Here is a 26,898-nt window from a genome sequence, read left to right as displayed (position 1 = left end):
AAGTACTTTCTTCCTTTATTTATTAATAAAATTTACCTTTTTTAAGAACAGAATCGGATTGTTGTGTCTTAAGAGGTTTGTACGGATGTTGTTTAACTAGCTGGTGGAAACAGCTGATTTCCTTGTTTTCTTTTATCTTTTTCATCTCCTCCCTGGAAGTGGGGGGAGGGGGGGTTCATGCATTTTCGAAGAGCAGGATGTGCCCCAGGAATGTCTATTGGGGCCTCAAGTCTGAAAAGTCTGGAAAAACCCACCCCTGGTTAATCGATAATCAGAAGGAACCTCTTTCTTGACTATTGAAACTGCTTACTTAACAAGTTTTCTTGAAGGGAAATGTCATTCTATGACTAATGTATAAATAAGGGGGGAAAGTTTGAGGTAGTTGGACTTGTTTTTGGACTCTCTCTCTGGATACATCTTGCAGTCCCCACTGGCAGATGGAAGGTTTGGCCACCGGAAGCCTGCCGCTGTGCCACTCAAGAGCCACACTCAGCTTTGGTAATTATCAAGGGTTGGGGGTGTTTTACTAACCTTTTGCGGACATGGGTTAATGCTCAAGTCTAAGTCAAGTCAAGTGAAACCAGTCTTGTGTTGTCCTGTTTGTGCCAGCCATCTACCGGACGGACGGCCATGTCTCCCCTGATTTATTTCCTGACACCACCTCAAACAGAGTAAAAGTTACCAAAAGCTGTGGGTTGAAAGAACCCCGGGTAACACTTGGAGTGGTCAGTATTAATTTGTAGAATCCTTGCATGCCCCCACCTTCTGCACTCGAAGTGGTAGAGTGGGACATTCGCCTTAAGAAGGGGGCTTTCCCAAATAGTGTTTGTTTGTCTGTTTATTCTGTATTGGGATGATAATCCACAGGCAGGAAAAACCCAGCCTTTTAAACCACTCCTTGGTAACCCAGACCCTTCCCAATGAAAAGAGAATCTCAATACTGAGCTTTCGTACATCAGCAGCACCAGATCATAAACATGAGCACCCAGAGTCAAGCTAGTTACTGGGGTTGTGTAGTAGAGAGAAATGAACGTGACAGCCAAAGAGGAGGAACTGCCTCTCTCAGACTCATGTATATATATATATATAGGCCTGGGTAGGGACTGTCGAATCGTGGAAGTCAATGAATGGCTACGCAGGTGGTGTCGGAGAGAAGGCTTTGGATTCTTTGACCATGGGATGGTGTTCCATGAAGAAGGAGTGCTGGGCAGAGACGGGCTCCATCTTACGAAGAGAGGGAAGAGCATCTTTGCCAGCAGGCTGGCTAACCTAGTGAGGAGGGCTTTAAACTAGGTTCACCGGGGGAAGGAGACCAAAGCCCTGAGGTAAGTGGGAAAGAGGGATACCGGGAGGAAGCACAGGCAGAAATGTCTGTGAGGGGAGGGCTCCTGCCTCATACTGGGAATGAGGGGCGATCAACAGGTTATCTCAAGTGCTTATATATGAGTGCACAAAGCCTTGGAAACAAGCAGGGAGAACTGGAGGTCCTGGTGATGTCAAGGAACTATGATGTGATTGGAATCACAGAGACTTGGTGGGATAACTCACATGACTGGAGTACTGTCATGGATGGTTATAAACTGTTCAGGAAGGACAGGCAGGGCAGAAAAGGTGGGGGAGTAGCACTGTATGTAAGGGAGCAGTATGACTGCTCAGAGCTCTGGTACGAAACTGTAGAAAAACCTGAGTGTCTCTGGATTAAGTTTAGAAGTGTGTGCAACAAGAGTGATGTAGTGGTGGGAGTCTGCTATAGACCACCGGACCAGGGGGATGAGGTAGATGAGGCTTTCTTCCGGCAGCTCACGGAAGCTACTAGATCGCATGCCCTGATTCTCATGGGTGACTTTAATTTTCCTGATATCTGCTGGGAAAGCAATACTGCGGTGCATAGACAATCCAGGAAGTTTTTGGAAAGCGTAGGGGACAATTTCCTGGTGCAAGTGCTAGAGGAGCCAACTAGGGGGGGCGCTTTTCTTGACCTGCTGCTCACAAACCGGGTAGAATTAGTGGGGGAAGCAAAAGTGGATGGGAATCTGGGAGGCAGTGACCATGAGTTGGTTGAGTTCAGGATCCTGATGCAGGGAAGAAAGGTAAGCAGCAGGATACGGACCCTGGACTTCAGGAAAGCAGACTTCGACTCCCTCAGGGAAGGGATGGCCAGGATCCCCTGGGGGACTAACTTGAATGGGAAAGGAGTCCAGGAGAGCTGGCTGTATTTCAAGGAATCCCTGTTGAGGTTACAGGGACAAACCATCCCAATGAGTCGAAAGAATAGTAAATATGGCAGGCGACCAGCTTGGCTTAACGGTGAAATCCTAGCGGATCTTAAACATAAAAAAGAAGCTTACAAGAAGTGGAAGGTTGGACATATGACCAGGGAAGAGTATAAAAATATTGCTCGGGCATGTAGGAATGAAATCAGGAGGGCCAAATCGCACCTGGAGCTGCAGCTAGCGAGAGATGTCAAGAGTAACAAGAAGGGTTTCTTCAGGTATGTTGGCAACAAGAAGAAAGCCAAGGAAAGTGTGGGCCCCTTACTGAATGAGGGAGGCAACCTAGTGACAGAGGATGTGGAAAAAGCTAATGTACTCAATGCTTTTTTTGCCTCTGTTTTCACTAACAAGGTCAGCTCCCAGACTGCTACGCTGGGCATCACAAAATGGGGAAGAGATGGCCAGCCCTCTGTGGAGATAGAGGTGGTTAGGGACTATTTAGAAAAGCTGGACGTGCACAAGTCCATGGGGCCGGACGAGTTGCATCCGAGAGTGCTGAAGGAATTGGCGGCTGTGATTGCAGAGCCATTGGCCATTATCTTTGAAAACTCGTGGCGAACCGGGGAAGTCCCGGATGACTGGAAAAAGGCTAATGTAGTGCCAATCTTTAAAAAAGGGAAGAAGGAGGATCCTGGGAACTACAGGCCAGTCAGCCTCACCTCAGTCCCTGGAAAAATCATGGAGCAGGTCCTCAAAGAATCAATCTTGAAGTACTTGCATGAGAGGAAAGTGATCAGGAACAGCCAGCATGGATTCACCAAGGGAAGGTCATGCCTGACTAATCTAATCGCCTTTTATCATGAGATTACTGGTTCTGTGGATGAAGGGAAAGCAGTGGATGTATTGTTTCTTGACTTTAGCAAAGCTTTTGACACGGTCTCCCACAGTATTCTTGTTAGCAAGTTAAGGAAGTATGGGCTGGATGAATGCACTATAGGGTGGGTAGAAAGCTGGCTAGATTGTCGGGCTCAACGGGTAGTGATCAATGGCTCCACGTCTAGTTGGCAGCCGGTGTCAAGTGGAGTGCCCCAGGGGTCGGTCCTGGGGCCGGTTTTGTTCAATATCTTCATAAATGATCTGGAGGATGGTGTGGATTGCACTCTCAGCAAATTTGCGGACGATACTAAACTGGGAGGAGTGGTAGATACGCTGGAGGGGAGGGATAGGATACAGAAGGACCTAGACAAATTGGAGGATTGGGCCAAAAGAAATCTGATGAGGTTCAATAAGGATAAGTGCAGGGTCCTGCACTTAGGACGGAAGAATCCAATGCACCGCTGCAGACTAGGGACCGAATGGCTAGGCAGCAGTTCTGCGGAAAAGGACCTAGGGATGACAGTGGACGAGAAGCTGGATATGAGTCAGCAGTGTGCCCTTGTTGCCAAGAAGGCCAATGGCATTTTGGGATGTATAAGTAGGGGCATAGCGAGCAGATCGAGGGACGTGATCGTCCCCCTCTATTCGACATTGGTGAGGCCTCATCTGGAGTACTGTGTCCAGTTTTGGGCCCCACACTACAAGAAGGATGTGGATAAATTGGAGAGAGTCCAGCGAAGGGCAACAAAAATGATTAGGGGTCTAGAACACATGACTTATGAGGAGAGGCTGAGGGAGCTGGGATTGTTTAGCCTGCAGAAGAGAAGAATGAGGGGGGATTTGATAGCTGCTTTCAACTACCTGAAAGGGGGTTCCAAAGAGGATGGCTCTAGACTGTTCTCAATGGTAGCAGATGACAGAACGAGGAGTAATGGCCTCAAGTTGCAGTGGGGGAGGTTTAGATTGGATATTAGGAAAAACTTTTTCACTAAGAGGGTGGTGAAACACTGGAATGCATTGCCTAGGGAGGTGGTGGAATCTCCTTCCTTGGAAGTTTTTAAGGTCAGGCTTGACAAAGCCCTGGCTGGGATGATATAACTGGGAATTGGTCCTGCTTCGAGCAGGGGGTTGGACTAGATGACCTTCAGGGGTCCCTTCCATCCCTGATATTCTATGATTCTATGATTCTATGAAATAAATATACTCATGTATATATAAATATATACATATAAAAGTCCCCTAGTCACCACAGGGTTTCCTGATCTCCAGAGAACTTGCAGCTGTGAATGTTCCTCTTCCTCTCATTAGCTGCCACCTTAGTATTTACCTGTATCAGACATTTGCATGAGATATTCACTTTATTAATTATTGAATGGGATTTGTATAAGAAATTTATACTGTATGCCCTGAGACAGACTTGCTGTCTCACAGGGCGGGTGATGCTATTTTCAGCTCTTCACCTCTAAGACACCGGTTGAAATTGGGCTCAGTGGGAGAGGGATTGTAACTGTTTCATACACGACATACTCCCCTGCTGAGAGCACTTCCCATCTTCAAATGGTTTTTACAAACATTGGCCTCTGTTAGGATGCAGTGTCACTAACGCAAATTATGACTGGTACGAACACGGAAATTGTTTCCGCTTTTTGTAGGTACAATGTAACATATTGTTTACCACATTTTTTCCCCTTCCCTTCATGTTCTTTGCTGCTATTTGTTTGTTGATTTTCACCTGTGTGTTGGTGAAAGAGTTTTTTCAATGCTACGCACATGGTAAATGACTCAGAGCAATAGTGCAGTCATACAGCATTAATACAGTTGCTATTACGTAGTATCCACGTTTAATTTAACTGTGGTGGTTTTTAGCTGATTGCCACCTTAATTCTCCATATATGGTAGATTGAGGTTTATTTGACAAATCTCTTTTTTATAAAGCACTTCATTTTCCTTTTCTTGATGCTGGGATAGTCCAAACAGCAAATAAAGGGGATCCATCAAGTCCAGCATTCAGATGAGAGATGAATGCTTCCCTCTCAGTGCATCCCTGCCGCAGGCCCTCCCTTCCCTCCAAGAGGGACATTTGGGCAGTTTTTCAGGGAGAAATTCTGCCTTCCCTCACCTGAATTCCCTTGGAGCTGCTGGTAGCTGTTCTCCTTTCCTCTCTGGTCTGCCACAAAATGAGCTGCTCCCCTGCCTTTTTGCCCTTCTCAAGCACTTCTCTTCACACTGGATTTGTCTGACCCATTTTCCTGATCATTTACCTGCTGAACGTTTGGCTCCTTTCAACTCAACTTGAAATGTAGCTACAAGTTCAGTGGCTTTAGAAAGTAATGCTGCTGCTTTTCACTACAGGTCTGAGTCTTTGGATTGTGGCAGTTTGGAAACAGCATTTACCATTTCCACAATCTTTCTGTGAAGCACAATGAGAAAAACTGAACTAAAATTTTCCAATAATTTCTTGAAAGTTGAAGGTTCATAAACATCAGCAGCCTTTTTTGTTCAGGAGAATTATTTCTGTGGGTGCCTTCATTGTGTCTAAAATCTGAGAGGAAGCAGTGAGATCAAAGAGGGAGATGGAGCAAATTGATTTAGTCTGCAGAAAAGAAGAGTGAGGGGGGATTTGGTAGAAGTCTTCAACTACCTAATGGGTGGTTTCAAAGGGGATGGAGCTTGGCTCTTCTCAGTGGTGGCAGAAGGCAGAACAAGGAGCAATAGTCTCAAGTTGCAGTGGAGGAGGTCTAGGGTGGATATTAAGAAAAATATTTCCCGAGGAGGGTGGTGATACACTGGAATCGGTTACCTAGGGAGGTGGATGAATCGCCAAAATGAGAGGTTTTTTAGGCCCAGTTTGACAAAGCCCTGGCTGGGATGATTTAGTTGGGGTTGGTAATGCCTTGAGCAGGGGGTTGGACTACATGACTTCCTGAGGTCTCTTCGAACTCTAATCTTCTACGATTCTAGGATTCATTCTGGTTGTTGATCAATTTTCTAGTCAAGTCCTTGAAGAAGCTTTCATTGTTTATGAAATCTGTTCAAGAGGCCAAAGACAAAATATCAGTTTTCATCCTCAAACTCCATAATAGAATAGTACAGGTGGGGGGAAAGGTTTTATATTATAACAGTCTCTGGGAAGCCATCTCATGCAGTGACTTTACTTTCCCCTTACACAGAAAGGGTGCTCCCCAAAGTTACACATTTCAGGTTTTAGCAGTTAAATGAAGATTTCACAAGTTACACATCTCATTCCACATCACTAAAGTCCAACCCATCCGTTTGTCCCAGTTCCCTAATGTAAGTGGGGAACTATTGTGGGGAATTTTCTGGCTTCTGCAATACCCCAGGGCAATTGGGTAATGAAAACTCGGAGTCCTCACTCACATTACCTTTACCCCAAGGCCTGCCTACCCTCCAGCACTCCCCTTCCACTCTCCTGTGTGGCAGAGTCCTCCTAATGGTGACACAGCTGAGCCTTGGATTCCTGGGAGGCTGAACCCCCAGTCTCATCGTGGTCACATAGGACAGGGTCTAGGGTGTACCCACTTGGGTTACTCCTTTCCCAGATGCTTCCCTGACCACCTAATGACTGCATTAAATTCAAACCTAATATAATTTAGAAAATACCAAATAGAAGAAAAATAAGGGAAAAATGGGAAAGATTCAAGGAAATAAGGAACCCCACTTGTTGGGGATGGGGACATGACAAACCACCATCTCTGGGATGTTAGGAAAGTTCACAGTCTGTTCCTCATTCGTCCCAGGCCTCCTGCCCAGGCTCTGCTTGTGCTGCGGTGATACCCTGGGTCAAACACTTGGTCTGGCAGTGTCCACACACCTTCAGACTCTAAGTGGCAGGATCTTTCTCCCCAGCAGCTACCCTCCCTTCAGAGCCTTGAAGGACCTGAAGTCTGGTGACATCTCCCTGTGTTGAGCCCTCTGCCCATGGCCCCACCTTGCTCTTCCCATTGTGCTTGGCTGTCATGTTATTTGTAGCATCGCTGACATACAATACCTTGGCTCTGAACCCGAAGCTCCCCGCTGTAGTTCAGCCTTCTCTCCCGGTTGGCGCAGCTGGTCTGTTCCCATCCAGCCCTGACTTCTGGTCTCCTCCAGCTGCAGGTCCCCAGCACTGCCTCAGCATTGCTGTTTTGCCTCCAGCCTAGTTCTCGCTCTTCTGGCTCAGTGCTGCTTCCCTGGCTCTGGCCCAGCTTTGCCTCCAGGGCTGCTTCTCTGGCCCTTGTGCTTCCGGATGCTTCTCCTGTGCGTCCAGTTCAGCTTGAGGTGCTGCTCAGGTTTGACAGAATTCTACTGCATTCAGAGCCCCAAATCACTTCAAAAGTAATCTAAATGTAGCTGAAATCAACTTAAATGTATTTCTTGAAACAAAGGGTTCTTTGGTTTTTTTTTTAATTCTAGCAGAAGTTTTTCCACATTAGCAAGAAAGCCATGAGATGACAATCAAATTCAAAATTAAAACCCCACTACCGGTCCTTATATCCAGACTGAGGGTTGGCAGGTGTTTAAAAAAAAAAAAAAAAACGGCCTGTAACGGTGTAAAATAGCCAAAAGGAGCCCAAAACGTATGTAGTGTAAAAACAGCAAGACCATTATATTATTTTTTTTTCTAAATGCATTCATCGAAGGTACTCAATGTCCATATTTTATTTGAATTAGTTTGTTACTGTTAATCTCTCGAAGGCAACATTTCATCCTCGCTCCCATGACTGGAAGAAGAAGAATGCCTCTGCTGCTGGCCATATATTTCAGCAGTGACCAATGCGAACATTTTTTTTTGCTGGTGCAAACGCTTCACAACCGATTTTCTTGTTGCATGCATGCCCTAATATGACAAATCTTTTCTTAAAGTTCCTCTTGTATCTTGTTGGACAGTTTTGTTTGTGTCAAGTTAAACTAAGAAAACAGTCTCTCAAATACAGCATTACTAAAAGGTAGCAACAGCAATGAAAGAGCAAACAAGTCCAGTTCACTAAAACCTTTGTCCCCAGTGGCATCCATGTGTTTGAGAACTTCAGCACAAAACTGTTCTCCATGGTTGTTCTGAGTAAGAGGCCAGTGAACCGTAGGCAAAACTCTCCACTGCTTCTCCAACTGTCCTAGGTCTCCATGAAACAATGGCAAAATGAGTAATCAACCAATATAGGCCATGAGGGACTTACTACTGCAAGCGATTCAATCATAGATTCATAGAAGATTAGGGTTGGAAGAGACCTTAGGAGGTCATCTCGTCCAATCCCCTGCTCAAAGCAGGACCAACACCAACTAAATCATCCCAGTCAGGGCTTTGTCAAGCCGGCCTTAAAAACCTCAAAGAATGCAGATTTCACCACCTCCTTAATCACCTGGACAGTTCATGGCAGTCTCTGTTTCAACTCTTTCACAAAGTCCAAGATGAAATCTCAACACTACATTTGATGCCTTGGACAACGGGAATAGTTACTATGTATTTTGAAAGTTCTAGCTGAAAGTGACTCCAAAAGGGACTATGAAAAGTCATAAGTTATTAGTCTCCAAGGCGATTTCGTAGTTTAACAAAGCAATATGTTACACAGGTTTTTCAAAACCCCCAGGTGGGGCAACTTAACTCTTTCACTCCAGGCGGTGTCAGGAATAAAGAAATGAGAACACAGCAATTCTGTCTGATCAGGGATGAAATACGATTAAACATGCTCTTGTCTAACCTGCAGTTTCTTCTATTTAAGCACACAGAGACATAAGCAATAGGTTTCGAATATCCCACATATTCACCTAACATCTGGAACAGTATTGAGTAATTAACAGCAGGTTTGCAGTGGCCAGTTGCTCACCCAACAGGGAGAAAGAGTGTCAAGAAAAACATCTTTAAAGATGGCTTCAGAGGCCTGCTCCAAAGTACTCTGTATTAGGTAATCTTTTATAACTTCTACAAAACACATAGGTCATAGTGACCCCTACTGGATCATCACTTTTTCTAACTTTCAAAAAACTTCTACTATCTGAGGCATCTAAAGTCAAGGTTTACATCCATTTATCTAATTTCTTTCTCATATATTTACTTGTCTGTCCACTCCTCCCATTCTGATTAGCAGGAACTGCTAGTTAGATTGTAACCTTGCATCTAAAAGCCTGCTTTCCAATTAACACTTAACTATGTGATGGTCTCTTTTATTAATTCATAGTGGCTGAATGCACACCCTGTGGCTGCAATTAGCTTGATCACATTCTGGGCTACACACCCCTCAAATCTAGGGTAACACAGTCCAGTTCTCAAAAACACACAGTTTCACAACTCTCAGCAAGAAGTTCTAGTAGAATGTCCTCAGGTCCTGCAGCAGCTTTCCTGTGCTAGCACTTTCCAACGGAAACATTCGGTTTATCCTCCGGGCTTCCTGAATTATTGGTCTTAGAAAAATCAGGTAAATTTTGCTCACCAGATCACTGTAGTTATCATAAAGAAGTTCAGAATTATAGTTGCTTTCTTTTTTTTTTCTTTAATTTTCTTTTCTTTTGTCTATCAGAAAGCATAGCTTTATTTCACCAAACTGATCAAGAATGCTGTTCACACAGGGTCTAATGGGAAGCCACCTTGCTTCAGAAAGCTGCAGTGTCTTCTGCTGGTATGGAAGTAAAAGGAATGCCAAGTGACGTGGTGTGTAGAGGTGGGGGCTGATGGGTGACACTGAAAGTGACCAGGATATGGTCAGAGAGAGGGAGCTCAGCAACAGAGAGAGCAGTGCTTGGTGATGGAGTGATAAGATGTTAGGTGTGAGGAGCTTTAAAGTCTGTGAATTACCACAATGATGAGCTCAGCCAAACTTGGATAGAACACCCTTGATTTATGAGGAGATATCATTTCCCCCCTCATGAAACAGAGGTTTGGAGTCAGTGGTCCGAGGTGATCACATTCTGCAGATGTATTTGCGCACTTTGTCACGAAGCTCTTTGGTTTTGATACCATAAATGATAGGGTTGAGCATAGGAAGGAGGAGGAAATACAGGCTGGACAAGATGACGTGTACATAGGGAGTGATGCCCTGACTGGACCAGTGTTTCAGATGAGAGAAGAGGGCGAGAGTACAAGAAATCAAAAGCACAGAGATGTGGGCTGCACAGGTTTTAAGGGCTTTCTGGTGGGCTTCCTTGGAGGGGATTCTGAAGACGGCCCTGATTATCAGACCATATGAGACAGCAGTAAGTGTTACGTCAAACCCAAAGACTATAAATACTACGAATAAGATGTATATCCTGTTGACTGTGCTGTCCCCACACAACATCTTTGCCACAGCCATGTGGTCGCAGTACATGTGGGGGATAATGCGGTTGGCACAGAATGGCAGCCTGCTCAGGAGCAGAGGCAGGGGCAGAATGAAGAGAACAGCTCTTACCAAACACACTAGCCCTAGCTTAGCTATTCGTGCATTGGTGAGAATGGTGGCATATCTCAGAGGGTTACATATGGCAACATAGCGATCAAAGGCCATTGTCGTGAGGATGGCTGAATGTGTAACAGAAACCACCTGAAGGAAGCACATCTGGGTGAGACAGCCGCCCACAGTAATGACTTTCAAATTGAACCAAAATATACACAGTGCCTTTGGCACGATGGCAGTAGACGCGCTGATTTCTGTGAGCTCCAGCATGCAGAGCAGCAGGTACATTGGTACATGCAGGGTCTCCTCTTTGCCCACAACAAACAGAACCATAGAAGTTAGCAACAGGCCAATAATGTAGAACATAGAGAAAGGGATGGAAATCCAGCTGTGAGCAGCTTCCAGGCCTGGGATGCCTGTTAGGATGAATGATGAATGGTCATAGTCACTGAGGTTGAAAGCCGCCATGTGGTGGTCTGTGTGTCGATTGGGCTCAGAAATGCTCCAGGTGTCTGTAAAGGGAAAGAAGCAGAGTTAGGGGGGTTACATGTTGTGACAAAGTGGGACTGTTCTTAGTGTTTCCTCTGAATAGTGTGGGGGTGCCTCAGTTTCCCCTATGCAGTTCTTAAGTAACTAGGTGGTGGGATAAGGGCGTACGATCCTTGCAGAGCCCTAGAGGGCAGGTGTGTGCAGGGATCTGGACACAGAGAATATCTGACACCCTGTTTCCTGGCAACTGTTTCCCTGGGCCCTTCCCCCCTTCAAGGTAAGAGCTAAAGGGTTGGAGAACGAAGGAATCAGGTGCCCTCCTGGCCCAGGAAAGGGACAAAGCCCAGAGGAGGAGGGGCTGGCAAGAGTTTGAGATTGGGGCTGGCTGGGGTCATGGGGTGAAGTGCAGACGTGGGTGTCTGGCTCACTGCCCCCAAAATGGACCCAGCTGAGGGGTCCTGTTCTCTGTACCTGTAAGCTCTGTTTTAGACCATGTTCCTGTTGTCTAATAAACCTTCTGTTTTACTGGCTGGCTGAGAGTCCCGTCTGACTGCCAAGTTGCGGGGCAGGACCCTCTGGCTTCCCCAGGACCGCGCCTGGGCGGACTCGCTGTGGGAAGCACACGGAGGGGCAGACAATGCTGAATGCTCCGAGGTCAGACCCAGGAAGGTGGAAGTTGTGTGAGCTGTGTGTCCTGAAGACAGTCTGATGTCTGTTCACTTGATGGCAGATGGACTTCAATGTCAAAAACTGCAATGTGCATGCCCATTGGAGGGAAAAGCTTGAATGCCTTAAACACCTTACAGGGTTCTACTTTAACTGTCTGAACTCAGGACAGGGAGCTGGGCATCATGGTACACAGCTTTGTAAACCCCTGCTCACAGTGCAAGTATGGCCAGAAACTAAGCACAACATTGGGATTCAGGAGGAATGGGATGGGGAACCATAAAGGAAATAAAATGCCATGAGATCAATCAGTCAATGTTTCATGCTCCTCTGGCCTCCTCTGTGAAGTACGGGGCACCCTTTTCACACATGTTATTACAGAACTAGAGGGGTTCCGGCATAGTCAACAAGAATGATCAAGGGTCTGGGGAAACTCTTATATGGATACAGGTTGTAAAGTCTGGGATGTTTACCTTACCAAGGAGGTGCATTAGAGGGGCCATGAGAAAAGTCTATGAAATGCAGATTGGTGGAGAGTAGATGGAGACTGCGTTCTCCCTGTCTCATAACACAAGATCAAGAGAACATTAAATTAAAACGAAAAGTAGAAAAATCTAAACCAACGGATACAAATGCTTTATTCGGTCAGTGCCTAATTAGACTGAGGAACTCGTTGTCACAAGAGGTATTTGAGGCTGTAAGGTAAATGAGAATGAGGAAGGGTTTGGAGATTTACATGCATAGAAAGACTATCCAGTTACAATCGTTACAGCTAAATAAATATTTTGGAATATCTATAGACTGAGGTGTTTCAAGGCACAAGCCAAGAGCTAGCTGTCAGGCATGTGGGTGAGACCCTGAATCTACCTCCTGCTGGGTTTCTTACTTCTTCTGCTGCATCTAGACTGTCGCTGTCAGAGACAGGACACTGGACTAGATGGACTATAGGTCTGATCCACATTGCAATTCGTATATTGAAAAGAGCCAAGTTTCCCCCAAGGAAACAGTCATTTTAATCTTCAGAGGGATAGCCATGTTTGTCTGGATCTGTAAAAGCAGCAAAGAGTCTGTGGCACCTTGTAGACTAAGAGATGTATTGGAGCACGAGCTTTCGTGGTTGAATACAGACTTTGTCAGATGCATGGATGAAGTGGGTATTCACCCACAAAAGCTCATGCTCCAATACGTCTCTTAGTCTATGAGGCTTTTTAATGCTGGGCTATGACTTTGTTCTGAACAGAATGGGCACGAAGAGCACAAGGGTCTTGGTATTTAGGGCTACAGGCCTGCAACTCTGTTACTTCCCTTTTTTCTTTTGGTGAGACACTTTCATGAAGGCAACCAGCTTTGTCTGAGATATAAGTTACAGATATTACCTGCCAAGTGTAAGCAGAGACTTGTGGCAACAACTCAGCTGCTAGCCATTCTAATGCCTGAATATCAATGAAGTTTGCAGATGACACAGAACTGAGGGACCGTTGATAATGAAGAGGACACCTCACTGATTCAGAGCAATCTAGATTGGTTGGTCGACTGGGCTGAAGCAAACAATGTGTGTTCTAATATAGCTATGTATATTATGTATAGTCCCACAGTATTCTTGCCAGCAAGTTAAAGAACTATGGGCTGGATGAATGGACTATAAGGTGGGTAGAAAGTTGGCTAGATTGTCGGGATCCATGGGTAGTTATCAATGGCTCCATGTCTAGTTCACAGCCAGTATCAAGTGGAGTGCCCCAAGGGTCGGTCATGGTGCCGTTTTTATAAAATATCTTCATAAAGGATCTGGAGGATGGTGTGGATTGCACCCTCAGCAAGTTTGCAGATGACACTGAACTGGGAGGAGAGGTAGATATGCTGGAGGGTAGAGATAGGATAAAGAGGGAACTAGACAAATTGGAGGATTGGGCCAAAAGAAATCTGATGAGGTTCAACAAGGACAAGTGCAGAGTCCTGCACTTAGGATGGAAGAATCCAACGCACTGCTACAGACTAGGGAGCGAATGGCTCGGCAGCAGTTCTGCAGAGAAGGACTTAGGGGTGACAGTGGACGAGAAGCTGGAAATGAGTCAACAGTGTGCCGTTGTTGCCAAGAAGGGATGGCATTTGAGATGTATATGTAGGGGCATTGCCAGCAGAACGAGGGACGTGATCATTCCCCTCTATTCGACATTAGTGAGGCCTCATCTGGAGTACTGTGTCCAGCTTTGGGCCCCACACTACAAGAAGGTGTGGAAAAATAGGAAAGAGTCTAGCGGAGGGCAACAAAAATGGTTAGGGCACTGAAACACATGAGTTATGAGGAGAGGCTGAGGGAACTGGGATTCTTTAGTCTGCGGAAGAGAAGAATGAGGGGAGATTTCATAGCTGTTTTCAACTACCTGAAAGGGGTCCCAAAGAGTATGGATCTAGACTATTCTCAGTGGTGGCAGAGGACAGAACAAGGAGTAATGGTCTCAAGTTGCAGTGTTGGAGGTTGAGGTTGGATATTAGGAAAAACTTTTTCACTTGGAGGGTGGTGAAACACTGGAATGCGTTACCTAAGAATCTCCTTCCTTAGAAGTTTTTAAGGTCAGGCTTGAAAAAGTCCTGGCTGGGATGAATTAGTTGGGGATTGGTCCTGCTTTGAGCAGGGGGTTGGACTAGATGACCTGCTGAGTTCCCTTCCAACCCTGATATTCTATGATTCTATGTAGATATCTGTATCTAAGAGCAATGCATTCAGGCAATGCTTACATGATGGGGGACTATCGTGAGAAGCACAATGACTCTGAAGAAGATTTGGGGCAAAAAGGGATAATGAGCTGAATATGAGTTCCCAGTGTGGCCATGCGGTGAAAAAGCCAGTGTGATCCTGGGATGATGAGCAGGAAAATCTGAAGAAGAGCTAGAGAAGTAATTGTACCTCTGTATTTTGCCCTGGCGTGACTGCTGCTGGAATCCTGTATCGAGTTCTTGTGTCCACAATCAAAGATGGATGTTGATACACTGAAGAGGTTTCAGAGAAGAATCAGAATTAGTAAAAGAATAGAAATATTGTCGTATAGTGATAGACTCATAGAGCTCAATCTATTTAGTTTACCAATGATGGAAAAGGGTGACTTGATCACAGTCTGTAAGTAGGTGCACGGGGAACTAACAGTTTTTAATAGGCTTTTCAGCCTAGCTTACAGAGGTATAACACAATCCAATGACTGGAAGTTGAAGGTAAAGAAATTCTGACTGGAAATAAGGTATACATTTTTAAATGGTGGACGTAATTAACCACTGGAACAATTTATTCATAGATTCTTCATAACTCAGGATTTTTCAATCAAGGTTGGACATTTCTCTAAAAATTCCTCTCTACGAATAATTTTGGGGAAATTCTCAGGCTTGTGTTCTACAGAGTAGCTGATCACAATGGTCCCTCCTGATCTTGGAATCTATGAACATGTCCCTGGGAGTCAGCTGGAGACATTTTGCCTGCAAGCTCCTCCCTGAACTTACCAAAAGCACTTTTTCTATTCATGATTGTTTTGAATTTAACCCTCTGGGGAGAAATTCTCATGTGACTGTGGTGCCTTGGACATGTTACACGAGGTGTGTATTTCACGAGGCTGAGGGATCCCATGAGGCACTGCACGGATGAATGTTTTGGGTGAGAAAAATAATGGTTTGACCCCATAAAATCTCCTCACTGAGGAATGAATCTACACCCCTCGCCATTAATGAGAAAGAAAGCTGGCGAGCAAATGATCCCAGAGCATGCTGGGTTTAACGTCTGTATCCCAGGGGCCCACTGTTTCAGTCAGCTACTAGTGGCTCATGCACGTGGCAGGTGTATTTATCTAGGCCCTCACATGTCCCAGAGTTGCCTGTTCTCGTTATAGAACGTGCCTACTTCTCTGCTTGCCAGTTGTTCTTATGCAGCAGTCCTTGAAGCACCATGCGGTGTCTATGGGTGTAACAAGAGAAGCCACCCAAGTGCCTGTCTTGGCCTTTGCCACTCGTGTGTGAGATTTCTCACCTGTGAGACAGGGCCAGTGATTACCCCCCAGCCAAGGGAGCGGGTGTGATAGGAGGCATCTCTCCCCTGCAGATGAAGAGCTGTGGGAAGCCTCGGGTGGCTTGGAGCTTGTGAGAGCCAGGGATGATTGGGGAGCATGCAGATGACACTGGCGACCAGCATGCTGTTGGACTCAGAGGTGGTTAGGGACTATTTAGAAAAGCTGGACGTGCTCAAATCCATGGGGCGGGATGAGTTGCATCCGAGAGTACTAAAGGAATTGGTGTCTGTGATTGCAGAGCCATTGGCCATTATCTTTGAATCCTCGTGGCAAATGGGGAAAGTCCCAGATGACTGGAACAATGCTAATGTAGTGCCAATCTTTAAAAAAGGGAAGAAGGAGGATCCTGGGAACTACAGGCCAGTCAGCCTCACCTCAGTCCCCGGAAAAATCATGGAGCAGGTCCTGAAGGAATGAATCCTGAAGCACTTACATGAGAGGAAAGTGATCAGGAACAGTCAGCATGGATTCACCAAGGGAAGGTCATGCCTGACTAATCTAATCGCCTTTTATCATGAGATTACTGGTTCTGTGGATGAAGGGAAAGCAGTGGATGTATTGTTTCTTGACTTTAGCAAAGCTTTTGACACGGTCTCCCACAGTATTCTTGTCAGCAAGTTAAAGAAGTATGGGCTGGATGAATGCACTATAAGGTGGGTAGAAAGTTGGCTAGATTGTCGGGCTCAGTGGGTAGTGATCAATGGCTCCATGTCTAGTTGGCAGCCGGTGTCAAGTGGAGTACCCCAGCAGTCGGTCCTGGGGCCGGTTTTGTTGAATATCTTCCTAAATGATCTGGAGGATGGTGTGGATTGCACTCTCAGCAAATTTGCAGATGATACTAAACTGGGAGGAGTGGTTGATACACTGGAGGGCAGGGATAGGATAGAGAGGGACCTAGACAAATTGGAGGATTGGGCCAAAAGAAATCTGATGAGGTTCAATAAGGATAAGTGCAGGGTCCTGCACTTAGGACGGAAGAACCCAATGCACAGCTACAGACTAGGCAGCAGTTCTGCGGAAAAGCACTTAGAGGTGACAGTGGACGAGAAGCTGGATATGAGTCAGCAGTGTGCCCTTGTTGCCAAAAAGGCCAATGGCATTTTGGGATGTATAAGTAGGGGCATAGCGAGCAGATTGAGGGACGTCATCGTTCCCCTCTATTCGACATTGGTGAGGCCTCATCTGGAGTACTGTGTCCAGTTTTGGGCCCCACACTACAAGAAGGATGTGGAAAACTGGAAAGCATCCAGCAGAAGGCAACAAAAATGATTAGGGGACTGGAACACAGGAGTTACAAGGAGAGGCTGAGGGAACTGGGATTGCTTAGTCTGCGGAAGAGAAGAATGAGGGGGGATTTGATTGCTGCTTTCAACTACCTGAGAGGTGGTTCCAGAGAGGATGGTTCTAGACTATTCTCAGTGGTAGAAGAGGACAGGACAAGGAGTAATGGTCTCAAGTTGCAGTGTTGGAGGTTTAGGTTGGATATTAGGAAAAACTTTTTCACTAGGAGGGTGGTGAAACAATGGAATGCGTTACCTAGGGAGGTGGTAGAATCTCCTTCCTTAGAAGTTTTTAAGGTCAGGCTTGACAATGCCCTGGCTGGGATGATTTAATTGGGGATTGGTCCTGCTTTGAGCAGGGGGTTGTTCTAGATGATCTCCTGAGGTCCCTTCCAACCCTGATATTCTATGATTCTATAATTCAGTCTCACAAGGGGAAGGAGAGAACACACGAGGGGTCAGAGTATGATGGGAGATTGGAGCAGCTGAGAATGGCTTTGCCGGGGTGTCACCTGGTACTAGGGTACCACTGACTCGTCTGACTCACCAGCCTGGTCTCCCTCTCTCAGTGTCCTGTTCTGACAGGCAGTAGACCTGCCCCTGCTCCTACACCTCAACCAGCATTTACGCAGGAAGGGACACACACAGCTGCAGTTATATGCAGGCTCTCTGACCAGCCACTGCATGGACCAAAAATAGAGAGGCTACAGCCAAACTAACCAGCTCCTTACTCTTCTGCTCTCGTCCAAACTCTGACCAGTTTGAATTTTTAACCCAGTTCACCCCTCCCTCATTGTGGCTTGGAAAATGCACACTGGTTACCAAGCTGAGATTTTACCTCCATGCAGTTCACTTAAAGGCATCCTGGGTTTAGATTAAAACAGAAAACAAGTGTATTAACTACAAAAGATAGATTTTAAGTGATTCTAAGGGATAGCAAACAGATCAAATCAAATCAAATTTGATTACCGAGTGAATAAATAAAAACACAAACTATGCTTAACACTGACTATTAATCAGCAGGTTCTCACCCTGATTGATGATGCAAGCAGTGTGGCAGAATCTCAAGGCACAAGCTGTATTTGCTTTGCAGCTTGGGTTTCCTGGTGTTCCATACACAGGCTGGAACTCCCTTTAGCCTGGGTCCAGCACTTCCCCGAGTTCAGTCTTTTATCCTCAGGTGTTTCCAGGAGTCCCCCTCTATTCGACATTGGTGAGGCCTCATCTGGAGTACTGTGTCCAGTTTTGGGCCCCACACTACAAGAAGGATGTGGATAAATTGGAGAGAGTCCAGCGAAGGGCAACAAAAATTATTAGGGGTCTAGAACACATGACTTATGAGGAGAGGATGAGGGAGCTGGGATTGTTTAGCCTGCAGAAGAGAAGAATGAGGGGGGATTTGATAGCTGCTTTCAACTACCTGAAAGGGGGTTCCAAAGAGGATGGCTCTAGACTGTTCTCAATGGTAGCAGAGTAATGGACTCAAGTTGCAGTGGGGGAGGTTTAGATTGGATATTAGGAAAAACTTTTTCACTAAGAGGGTGGTGAAACACTGGAATGCGTTGCCTAGGGAGGTGGTGGAATCTCCCTCCTTGGAAGTTTTTAAGGTCAGGCTTGACAAAGCCCTGGCTGGGATGATTTAACTGGGAATTGGTCCTGCTTCGAGCAGGGGGTTGGACTAGATGACCTTCAGGGGTTCCTTCCAACCTTAAATTCTATGATTCTATGATTCTATGATACCTGAACATACTGAAGGCATTTTTTTCTATTCATGACCCTGCTGAATTTCGCCCTTTGGGGAGAAATTCTCAGGTGACTGTGGTGCCTTGGAAATGTTAGACGAGGTGTCTATTTCACAAGGCTGAGGGATCCCATGACACACCTCATGGATGAATGTTGAAGATGAGAAAAATAATGACTTGAGCCCATAAAGTCTCCGCAGTGAGGAATGAGTGTATAATAACACTTTCCATGCATGACTAAGAGCTGGCTAGTAAATGGTCCCAGAGCATCCTGGGTCTAATGTCTGTGTTGCCGTGGCCCACTGGTTCAATCAGCAGCCAGTGGCTCCTCCACTTGGCATCTGTATTTGTTGAGGCCCTAACCTGTCCAACAGTTGCCCCCTCTCATTATATAATGTGCAAACTTCTCAGCTTGCGAGTTGTTCCTGGGTAGCAATCCTTGAAGCACCATGGTATGCACGGGTGTACCAAGAGAAGCCACACTGGTTCCTGCCTTGGCATTTGCCACTACTGAGATTCCTCACCACTGAGACACAGTCAGTGATTACCCACCAGCCAAGGGAGCAGGTATAAAGGTATCATCTCACCCCCCACAGAGGAAGAGCGGTGGGTAGCGTGGGGCAGCTGGGAGGTGGTGGGAGCGAGGGATAGCTGGGGAGCATGGAGAAGATACTGGCGACCAGTGTGCTGTTGGAATAGGGGCAGCCTGGGATGCAGAAGTAGAGTGCAGACAGGGTTCAGAGTATGATGGGAGATTGAAGCAAGTGAGGAGCAAAGGTCAATGGTTCTTTCCACCAGTGAAATGCCTGAAGTTATGTAAATAACATTCCACAACAACAACAACTATTGGAAACAAAACTGAGTAAAGTTTGTGACACTGAAGCTGCAGTTCACTGGCTTGTTAGGGCAAAGAGACCCAGAAACACTCCCAAACACACTCGGGGCCAGGAAATGTCCCAGTGCTGCCCTTGGACCAACAGTCACAAAGAAAAAAATAATTTCAACGGAGCTGCCCACCTGTGTGTGTACCTGCCACTCCGTGTCCCCACAACACCCAGAGCTGCTCGTCTGTCCCTGTAGACCCCCTGCCTATCCCACAACCCTCAGTGCTGCTCACCTGTCCCTTTACATTCCACTCCCAGCCCCTAGAACCCACCAGTGCTGCCCGCCTGTCTGTGTACTCCCAAATCCCAGCCCCCACAATCCCCAGTGCTGCCCCCTCTTCTTGTGAACCCCCCTGCCTGCCCCACAACCCCCAGCATAGCCCACCTGTCTGGGTACACTCCACTTGCTGCCCCCACAACCCGCAGCACTTCCCTCCTGACTTGTGCACGCTCTGCCTGCCCCACAATCCCCAGCACTCCCTGCCTGCCCCGTACATCCCCTGCCTGCCCCACAATCCCCAGCACTGCCTGCCTATCCTTCTACACCCTGATTCCTGCCCCTACAATCCCCAGCACTGCCTGCCTATCCTCATTCCTGACCCCACAATCCCCAGCGCTGCCTGCCTGTCCGTGCTCACGCATGCACAACTCCCAATGCTTCTCTCCTGTTCCTGTCTTCCCGTTTCCTATCCCCATAACCCCCACCGCTGCCCGCCTCTCCACGTACACCCCTCTCCCCACTTCGATAACCCTCACTGTACATCACTCTCCCTGTCCCAGAACACCCAATGCCTGAATAGGCCCTTCAGAACCATCTTTCTAGCCTGGAAGCGTTTTGCCTAGATGTGTGACACAGATGTATCTACATTGAAATACAGATATGTAGTCAATATTCATAACTTCAGATTAAAAAATGATACATGCACACAAATAGGATACATGAGCTGTCTTGCATAAAATGTATCATAATTATGCCATAATCATATCATAATAACATCACTATGAAGAATATGGGGTACAGTGTCACACAAAGATCAATGGTTCATTCCACCAGTGAAATGCCTGAAGTTCCAAAAATAACATTCAACAACAACAATTGAATCATAGAATAATGGAATATCAGAGTTGGAAGGGACCTGAGGAGGTCATTTAGTCCCCCCCCGCTCAAAACAGGACCAATCCCCAATTAAATCATCCCAGCCAGGGCTTTGTCAAGCCTGAGCTTAAAAACTTCAAAGGAAGGAGATTCTACCACCTTCCTAGGTAACAAATTCCAGTGCTTAACCCCCTCCTAGTGAAAAAGTTTTTGCTACTATCCAACCTAAACCTCCCCCACTACACCTTGAGGCAATTACTCCTCTTTCTGTCATCTTCTACCTCTACCACTGAGAACAGTCTAGATCCATCCTCTGTGGAACCCCTTTCCAGGTTCTTAAAAGCAGCTATTAAATCCCCCCTCATTCTTCTCTTCTGCAGATTAACAATCCCAGTTCCCTCAGCCTCTCCTCATAACTCCTGTGTTCCAGACCCCTAATCATTTTTGTTGCCTTCCGCTTGATGCTTTCCAATTTTTCCACATCCTTCTTGTACTGTGGGGCCCAAAAATGGACACAGTACTCCAGAAGAGGCCTCACCAATGTCCAATAGATGGGAACGATCATGTCCCTCTTCTGGCAATGCTCCTACTTATACAGCCCAAAATGCCATTGACCTTCTTGGCAACAAGGGCACACTGTTGACACATATCCAGCTTTTCATCCACTGTAACCCCTAGGTCCTTTTCTGCAGAACTGCTGCCAAGCCATTCGGTCCCTAGTCTGTAGCGGTGCATGGGATCCTTCCGTCCGAAGTGCAGAACTCTGCTCTTGTCCTTGTTGAACCTCATCAGATTTCTTTTGGCCCAATCCTCTAATTCATCTAAGTCCCTCTGTATCCTATCTCTACCCTCCAGTGTATCTACCTCTCTTCCCAGTTTAGAGTCATCTGCAAACTTGCTGAGGGCGAGATCCATGCCATCCTCCAGATCATTAATAGAGATATTGAACAAAACTGGCCCCAGGACAGACCCTTGGGGCACTCCGCTTTATACCGGCTGCCAACTAGACATGAAGCCATTGATCGCGATCCTTTGAGCCCGACAATCTAGCCATCTTTCTATGCACCTTATAGTCCATTCATCCAGCCCATGCTTCTTCAACTTGCTGGCAAGAATACTGTGGGAGACCGTGGAAACACCCAGGCTGCAGTTCTGTGGCCTGCCAGGGAAAAGAGACCCTGACACCCTCAAAAACGCTCTCTGCCTGTATACATCTCACTCCCTGCCCCAAAACACCCAGTGCTGGTCACTTGTCCATGTAGGGCCCCCACCCCAACAACTTCCATCTCTGCCACACAGTCATACTCCTCACCTAGGACCAAAACCATGTGCCGCTCACAGAAATCCCTCCTCAGATTCGGTTAAACTCAGTGTCTGCCTGCACTGGGGAAAAGGGGAAGATCAGTCTGGCCTGCCTTCCTGGGGCAGTGCAGCGTGTGCAGGGAAGGGGAGAGGGACAGACCCAGAGGGAGGGAGAGGATGTGGAGACTAAAAGGAGTCTGCATGAGTAACTCTTCCTAAAAAAAACAACTCAAAGCTTTCATGTATTGCAGCCAGTTAGAAACCTGGACACATCTTCCTGAGGCTGCTTTTCTGTGTCGGCAGTTGCTGACATTGTCACAAGGCTGTAGTGGGGTTGCTCTCAGGAGGAGGGATGGTCCAAAGGGGGAAGGTGTCAGAGACAATCTGCTACAGTGTGGTCCACACTGCATTACAGTTTGAGACATCCCCCTAGCACAGCAGGCCTCATTATGCCTCTTTGGTTTCTGCATTAGGCAGGATGTCTGTTCCTTATTTCACCCAGTTTCAGGACCTGAAGCCACTGTGGTCTGGATACTGCATGTTGCCCCAAACACACTCATTTTTGCTTCCTGGACATCCCTCGGTGAGATTTCCAACACCATCTGCTTTCCTCTCAGCCAGAAACGTGCTTTTCTTTTTTCTGCCGTTTGTTGGTTCCTGCCCTCTCCCGACCCAGGGATGCAGGTGCATGGAGAGAGCAGACCCATCTCCCCCTCCGAATTTTCTTTTTTATCCCAATTGTTCGGAACCTCTAAGCCTGTGAGTTTGAGATTTCAGCAACTCTCCTGTCAGTTCTTCCTTGGTCCAAATGACATCACCCACCCTTAGAGGCCACAGGATGACTCCAGTTGAAGTAATTGGAGGATCATGGCTGGTGTAAATCAGGCCATTTATTGAAGTCCCTACATGTGGATTTAGAGTGAACTCCTGCCCATGTTGGGAATTTTCTCATTGAACTCAAGGGGACCAGATTCACCCTCGGTGTTTAAGATTTGGCTTTAAGCTGCATAAATCACAGTGTCGGGTCCTGCTACAGAGAGCTCTATTCTGGTAGGCTGTTGAAAGAGTCTGAAGGAAACCGCCAGTGAATGTGGCGTTCTGAGACCTGGCAGAAAAGAGGGGCATTTCAAAACACAGGGGCCCTGGGTTGGCTCTCAGAGAAGCCTTTCTCAATCTTCTGTGACCCACTGAAGGCAAATGGTGGGAGAAGAATCTGGCCAGTGTGTGACCCATTCATGTTGTGAACCCTCTGGTAACACAGATACCCAAGGCAGAGGGTTTGGCTATTCTACCTAACAGGGCAATGAAGTTCCTGAATTGGAAAACTTGAACGAATCAGAAGAAAAAACACACAGACCCCCAGAAAAGGAAGCTACTGAGACAGACAGAAGGGCAACTCACCAAAATCCTGTTCAGCAGAGAGAGGAAATCTCCTTACTGCAACAGAAAGGCAGCGCCCTGAGACTCACTTTATGAATCACACATGTCTGATGCTCGGCGTGCTGGGCAGTGACCTTTATTATTCTCCTGTACAGTCCCTGCGGACTCTCAGATTGGCCAGGACTCCCGGACAATTCCCTTGGCACCATGAACTGAAGATAGAAGAGCAGAAAATAGACCCTGGAGAGCTTCGACTTGAGAGCCTCCCACAGAGTGAAGAAATGATTCCCTGATACCAGGGGCTCATATTGTCAGGGCAAACTGAGTCTTGCAGACTCTTCCGACTAGAAATTGATGATGGCTTTCTTTTTTGTGTTTCATGTACTGCCATTTCACTATGTGTGGGAATGCTGCCATAAGGGACAGGACCAGTGTACCACTGCATACCACCCATGCAGTTGTAATATCCAGTCCATTAGCCTCCAAAAAGTCACTGCCACCGTGTGGAGGCCAAATGATGTGACCCTAAATTAAGGCAAGCCAAAAGGCATTGGAAAGGTTTTCTTCTCCCACAATACTTTCCTCAAAGGTTTTTACCAATATCCCTTTGTGAGGTCTAAAGTGGATATATATCTGGCAGCTCCCAACTGTTCAAATAGTTCATCTAATCTCTGCATGAGGTAAGCATCACATTTCAAGAATGTTTTGATGTTTCAGAAATCGATGGAGAAATGAGTTATGTTACCCTGTGTCAGAACTGGTACAATGGGGCTTCTCCACTCACTTTGTGATTCCTTCACCACTCTGAGGACCAAAATGACCAGGAATTCATCTCGTATGGTATCCCACATTTTAAAAGAGAACAGCCACGGAGTTTGCCTGGTTTGTTGCCCTGGGTCATTTGAGTATAGTGGTATTTTAGCTTCATGTGCCCTGCTGGGACGAGAACACAGTGGTAAAGGAATCAAACCACTGCAACATCTCAATCTTTTGTTCAGGCTACAGTCCCTCAACCATGCGTGTGTGACAGGTACCTGGGGGCCTAATTAGGGCTCTGGAGGTATGAGGTTCATGAGTTGTCAGCCCTGGGGTGCAGTCTGGGAGCCGCGGTAGATGATGTGCCCCTCAAAGCACTCAGCTGTTTTGCAAGTGATTCACCCTCTCCAGGCCCTCTTGTCACCCAAAACGACAGCAGACGGCACCACAAACCCAAATGGAGCTACCTGAGGGCTTAGCTATGCCATCCAAATACAAACAGCAGACACCAGCCAATTTCCCAGGCTCCCCGTGCTCTCCCTCCACCCCCACCCCCACTGGAGTATAAACCCAAATTTATCCTGTCTTGACATGCACAGGGAGCTGTACAGTGTCAGCTCATTAACAGAATTTGCCCTCTCCAGATCAACGCAGAGTACCTAGCAAATAAATAAAACTGCAAACTAAAACCTAAGACACTAGATAGATTGGATATGAATTACCAATTTTTCACCCTGGCTGGTGATACAAACAGTCCACCAGATTTGCACATACTGACTAGAAATCCTTTTAGCCTTAGACCAGAACTTCCCCCAGTTTGGTCTTTGTTCCTTGGCTATTCCCAGGATTCTCTTGTGTGGGGAGTGAGGCCACTAGATGACGTCACACCCCACCTTATAGATGTTTGTCATATGTCAGGAATCCTTTGTTCCAAAAACAGTTCGCATTCCAGTTTTTGGAAAAGGACAGGTACCCAAAATGGGGTTAAATGTCATGTGGTCTGGTCAAATGCCATTTAATACCCTGCTGAGTCATAGCAGCCATTCTATATAGGCTGTCTGGAGTGTTTTCAGCAAGGTTCAACAGGTGAGCGATAAAGCCTAATGTGCTAAAGCCTATTGTTTTGCCTAATGGCCCATTACCCTGAGTAGGCCCTTCACAACCAGCTGTCTAGACTGGAAGCATTTTGCCTAGTGGGTGTCACGCAGCTGTAACCACATTTGAAATACAGATATATAGCCAATATTCCTAACTTCACATACAAAAATGATACATGCCCACAAATCTGTATAATATGCTTAATGCTGTAAAGCGGGCCAAGTATAATTATAATTGCCATAACACAAAATGTATGGCAGAATGCAGGTAAAACCATGGGGCAGTAAACATAGAATTCTCCCCCAAGGAATTCAGTCACAAATATAATTAACAGAATGTTTTTTTAATGAGCATCATCAGCACAGAAACATGTCCTGTGAATGTTGGCTGAAGCATGAAAGGGGATATAGACGTTTAGCGTATCTGGCATGGAAATACCTTGCAACGCCGCCTACAACAGTGCCCTGTGAACGTCTCTTCTCATTTTCAGGTGACATTGTAAATAAGAAGCGGGCAGCGTTACCTCCCATAAATGTAAACAAACTTCTTTGTCTTAGCAATTGGCTAAACAAGGAGTAGGACTGAGTGGACATGTTGGCTCTAAAGTTTTATAGTGTTTTATTTTTGAGTGTAGTTATGTAATAAAAAATTCTACCTTTGTAAGCTGCACTTTCACGATAAAGAGATTGCACTGCCGTATTATTAAGTGGCGATTAAAATACTGTTTATCTTTTTTACAGAGCAAATGTTTGTAATACAAATAATAATAGAAAGTGAGTGCTGCACACTTCGTGGTCTGTGCTGTAATGTAAATCAGTGTATCCGAAAATGTATAAAAACACCCAAAATATTGACAACAAATGTACACTGGTATTCTATTATTGTTTACTGTGTAATTAAAATTGTGATTACTCGTGATTCATTTTTTAAATCAAGATATCTCAAAACAAAGAAATCACTTAATTTAACTGTGATTAATTGAGAGCCCTAATTATCAATGATCATCGAATCATAGAATCACAGAACTGGAAGACACCTCAAGAGTCCATCCAGTCCAGTCCCCTGCACTCTTGGCAGGCCTAAGTATTATCTAGACCATTCCTGACAGATGTTTGCCTAACACGCTCTTAAAAATCTCCAATGAGGGAGACTTCACAATGTCCCTAGGCAATTTATTCTTGTCCTTAACTACCCTGAGAGTTAGAAAGTTTTTTTCTAATGTCCAACTTAAACCGCCATTGCTGCAATTTAAGCCCATTGCTACTTCTCCTGTCCTCAGAGGTTAAGAAAAAACATTGTTTTCTTCTTCCTCCTTGTAAGATTTTAGGTACTTGAAAACTGTTATCATGTCCTCTCTCAGTCTTCTCTTTTCCAGACTAAACAAACCCATTTTTTTCAATCTTCCCTCATAAGTCATGCTTTCTAGACCTTTAATCATTTTTGTTGCTCTTCTCTGGACTCTCTCCAATTTGTACACGTCCTTCCTGAAATGTGGTGCCCAGAACTGGACACAAAACTCCAGCTGAGGCCTAATCAGAGCAGAGCGATAGAATTGTTTCTCGTGTCTTGCTTAAAATACTCCTGCTAATACATCCCAGAATGATGTTCACTTTTTCTGCAAGAGCGTTAAACTGTTGACTCGTATTTAGCTTGTGATCCACCAGAACTCCCCATCCCTTTCTCCAGTACTCCTTCCTAGGCAG

The 26,898-nt window shown here is 46.0% G+C and overlaps 1 protein-coding gene across 1 annotated transcript; it reads right to left on the bottom strand.

Annotated features, from left to right (window-relative positions):
* Positions 1 to 9,982: 9,982 nt before the first annotated feature.
* On the bottom strand, positions 9,983 to 10,921 carry LOC144259669 (olfactory receptor 52D1-like). Its single transcript, XM_077807974.1, has one exon. The coding sequence runs from the start codon at positions 10,919 to 10,921 to the stop codon at positions 9,983 to 9,985; it is 939 nt and encodes a 312-aa protein (XP_077664100.1).
* Positions 10,922 to 26,898: the final 15,977 nt, after the last annotated feature.

This window comes from Eretmochelys imbricata, chromosome 1 (assembly GCF_965152235.1).
Source record: "Eretmochelys imbricata isolate rEreImb1 chromosome 1, rEreImb1.hap1, whole genome shotgun sequence".
NCBI classification, from domain to species: Eukaryota; Metazoa; Chordata; order Testudines; family Cheloniidae; genus Eretmochelys; species Eretmochelys imbricata.
The sequence above is the reverse complement of the archived record's forward strand: the minus strand, read 5'-3'. Positions and strand labels throughout refer to the sequence as shown.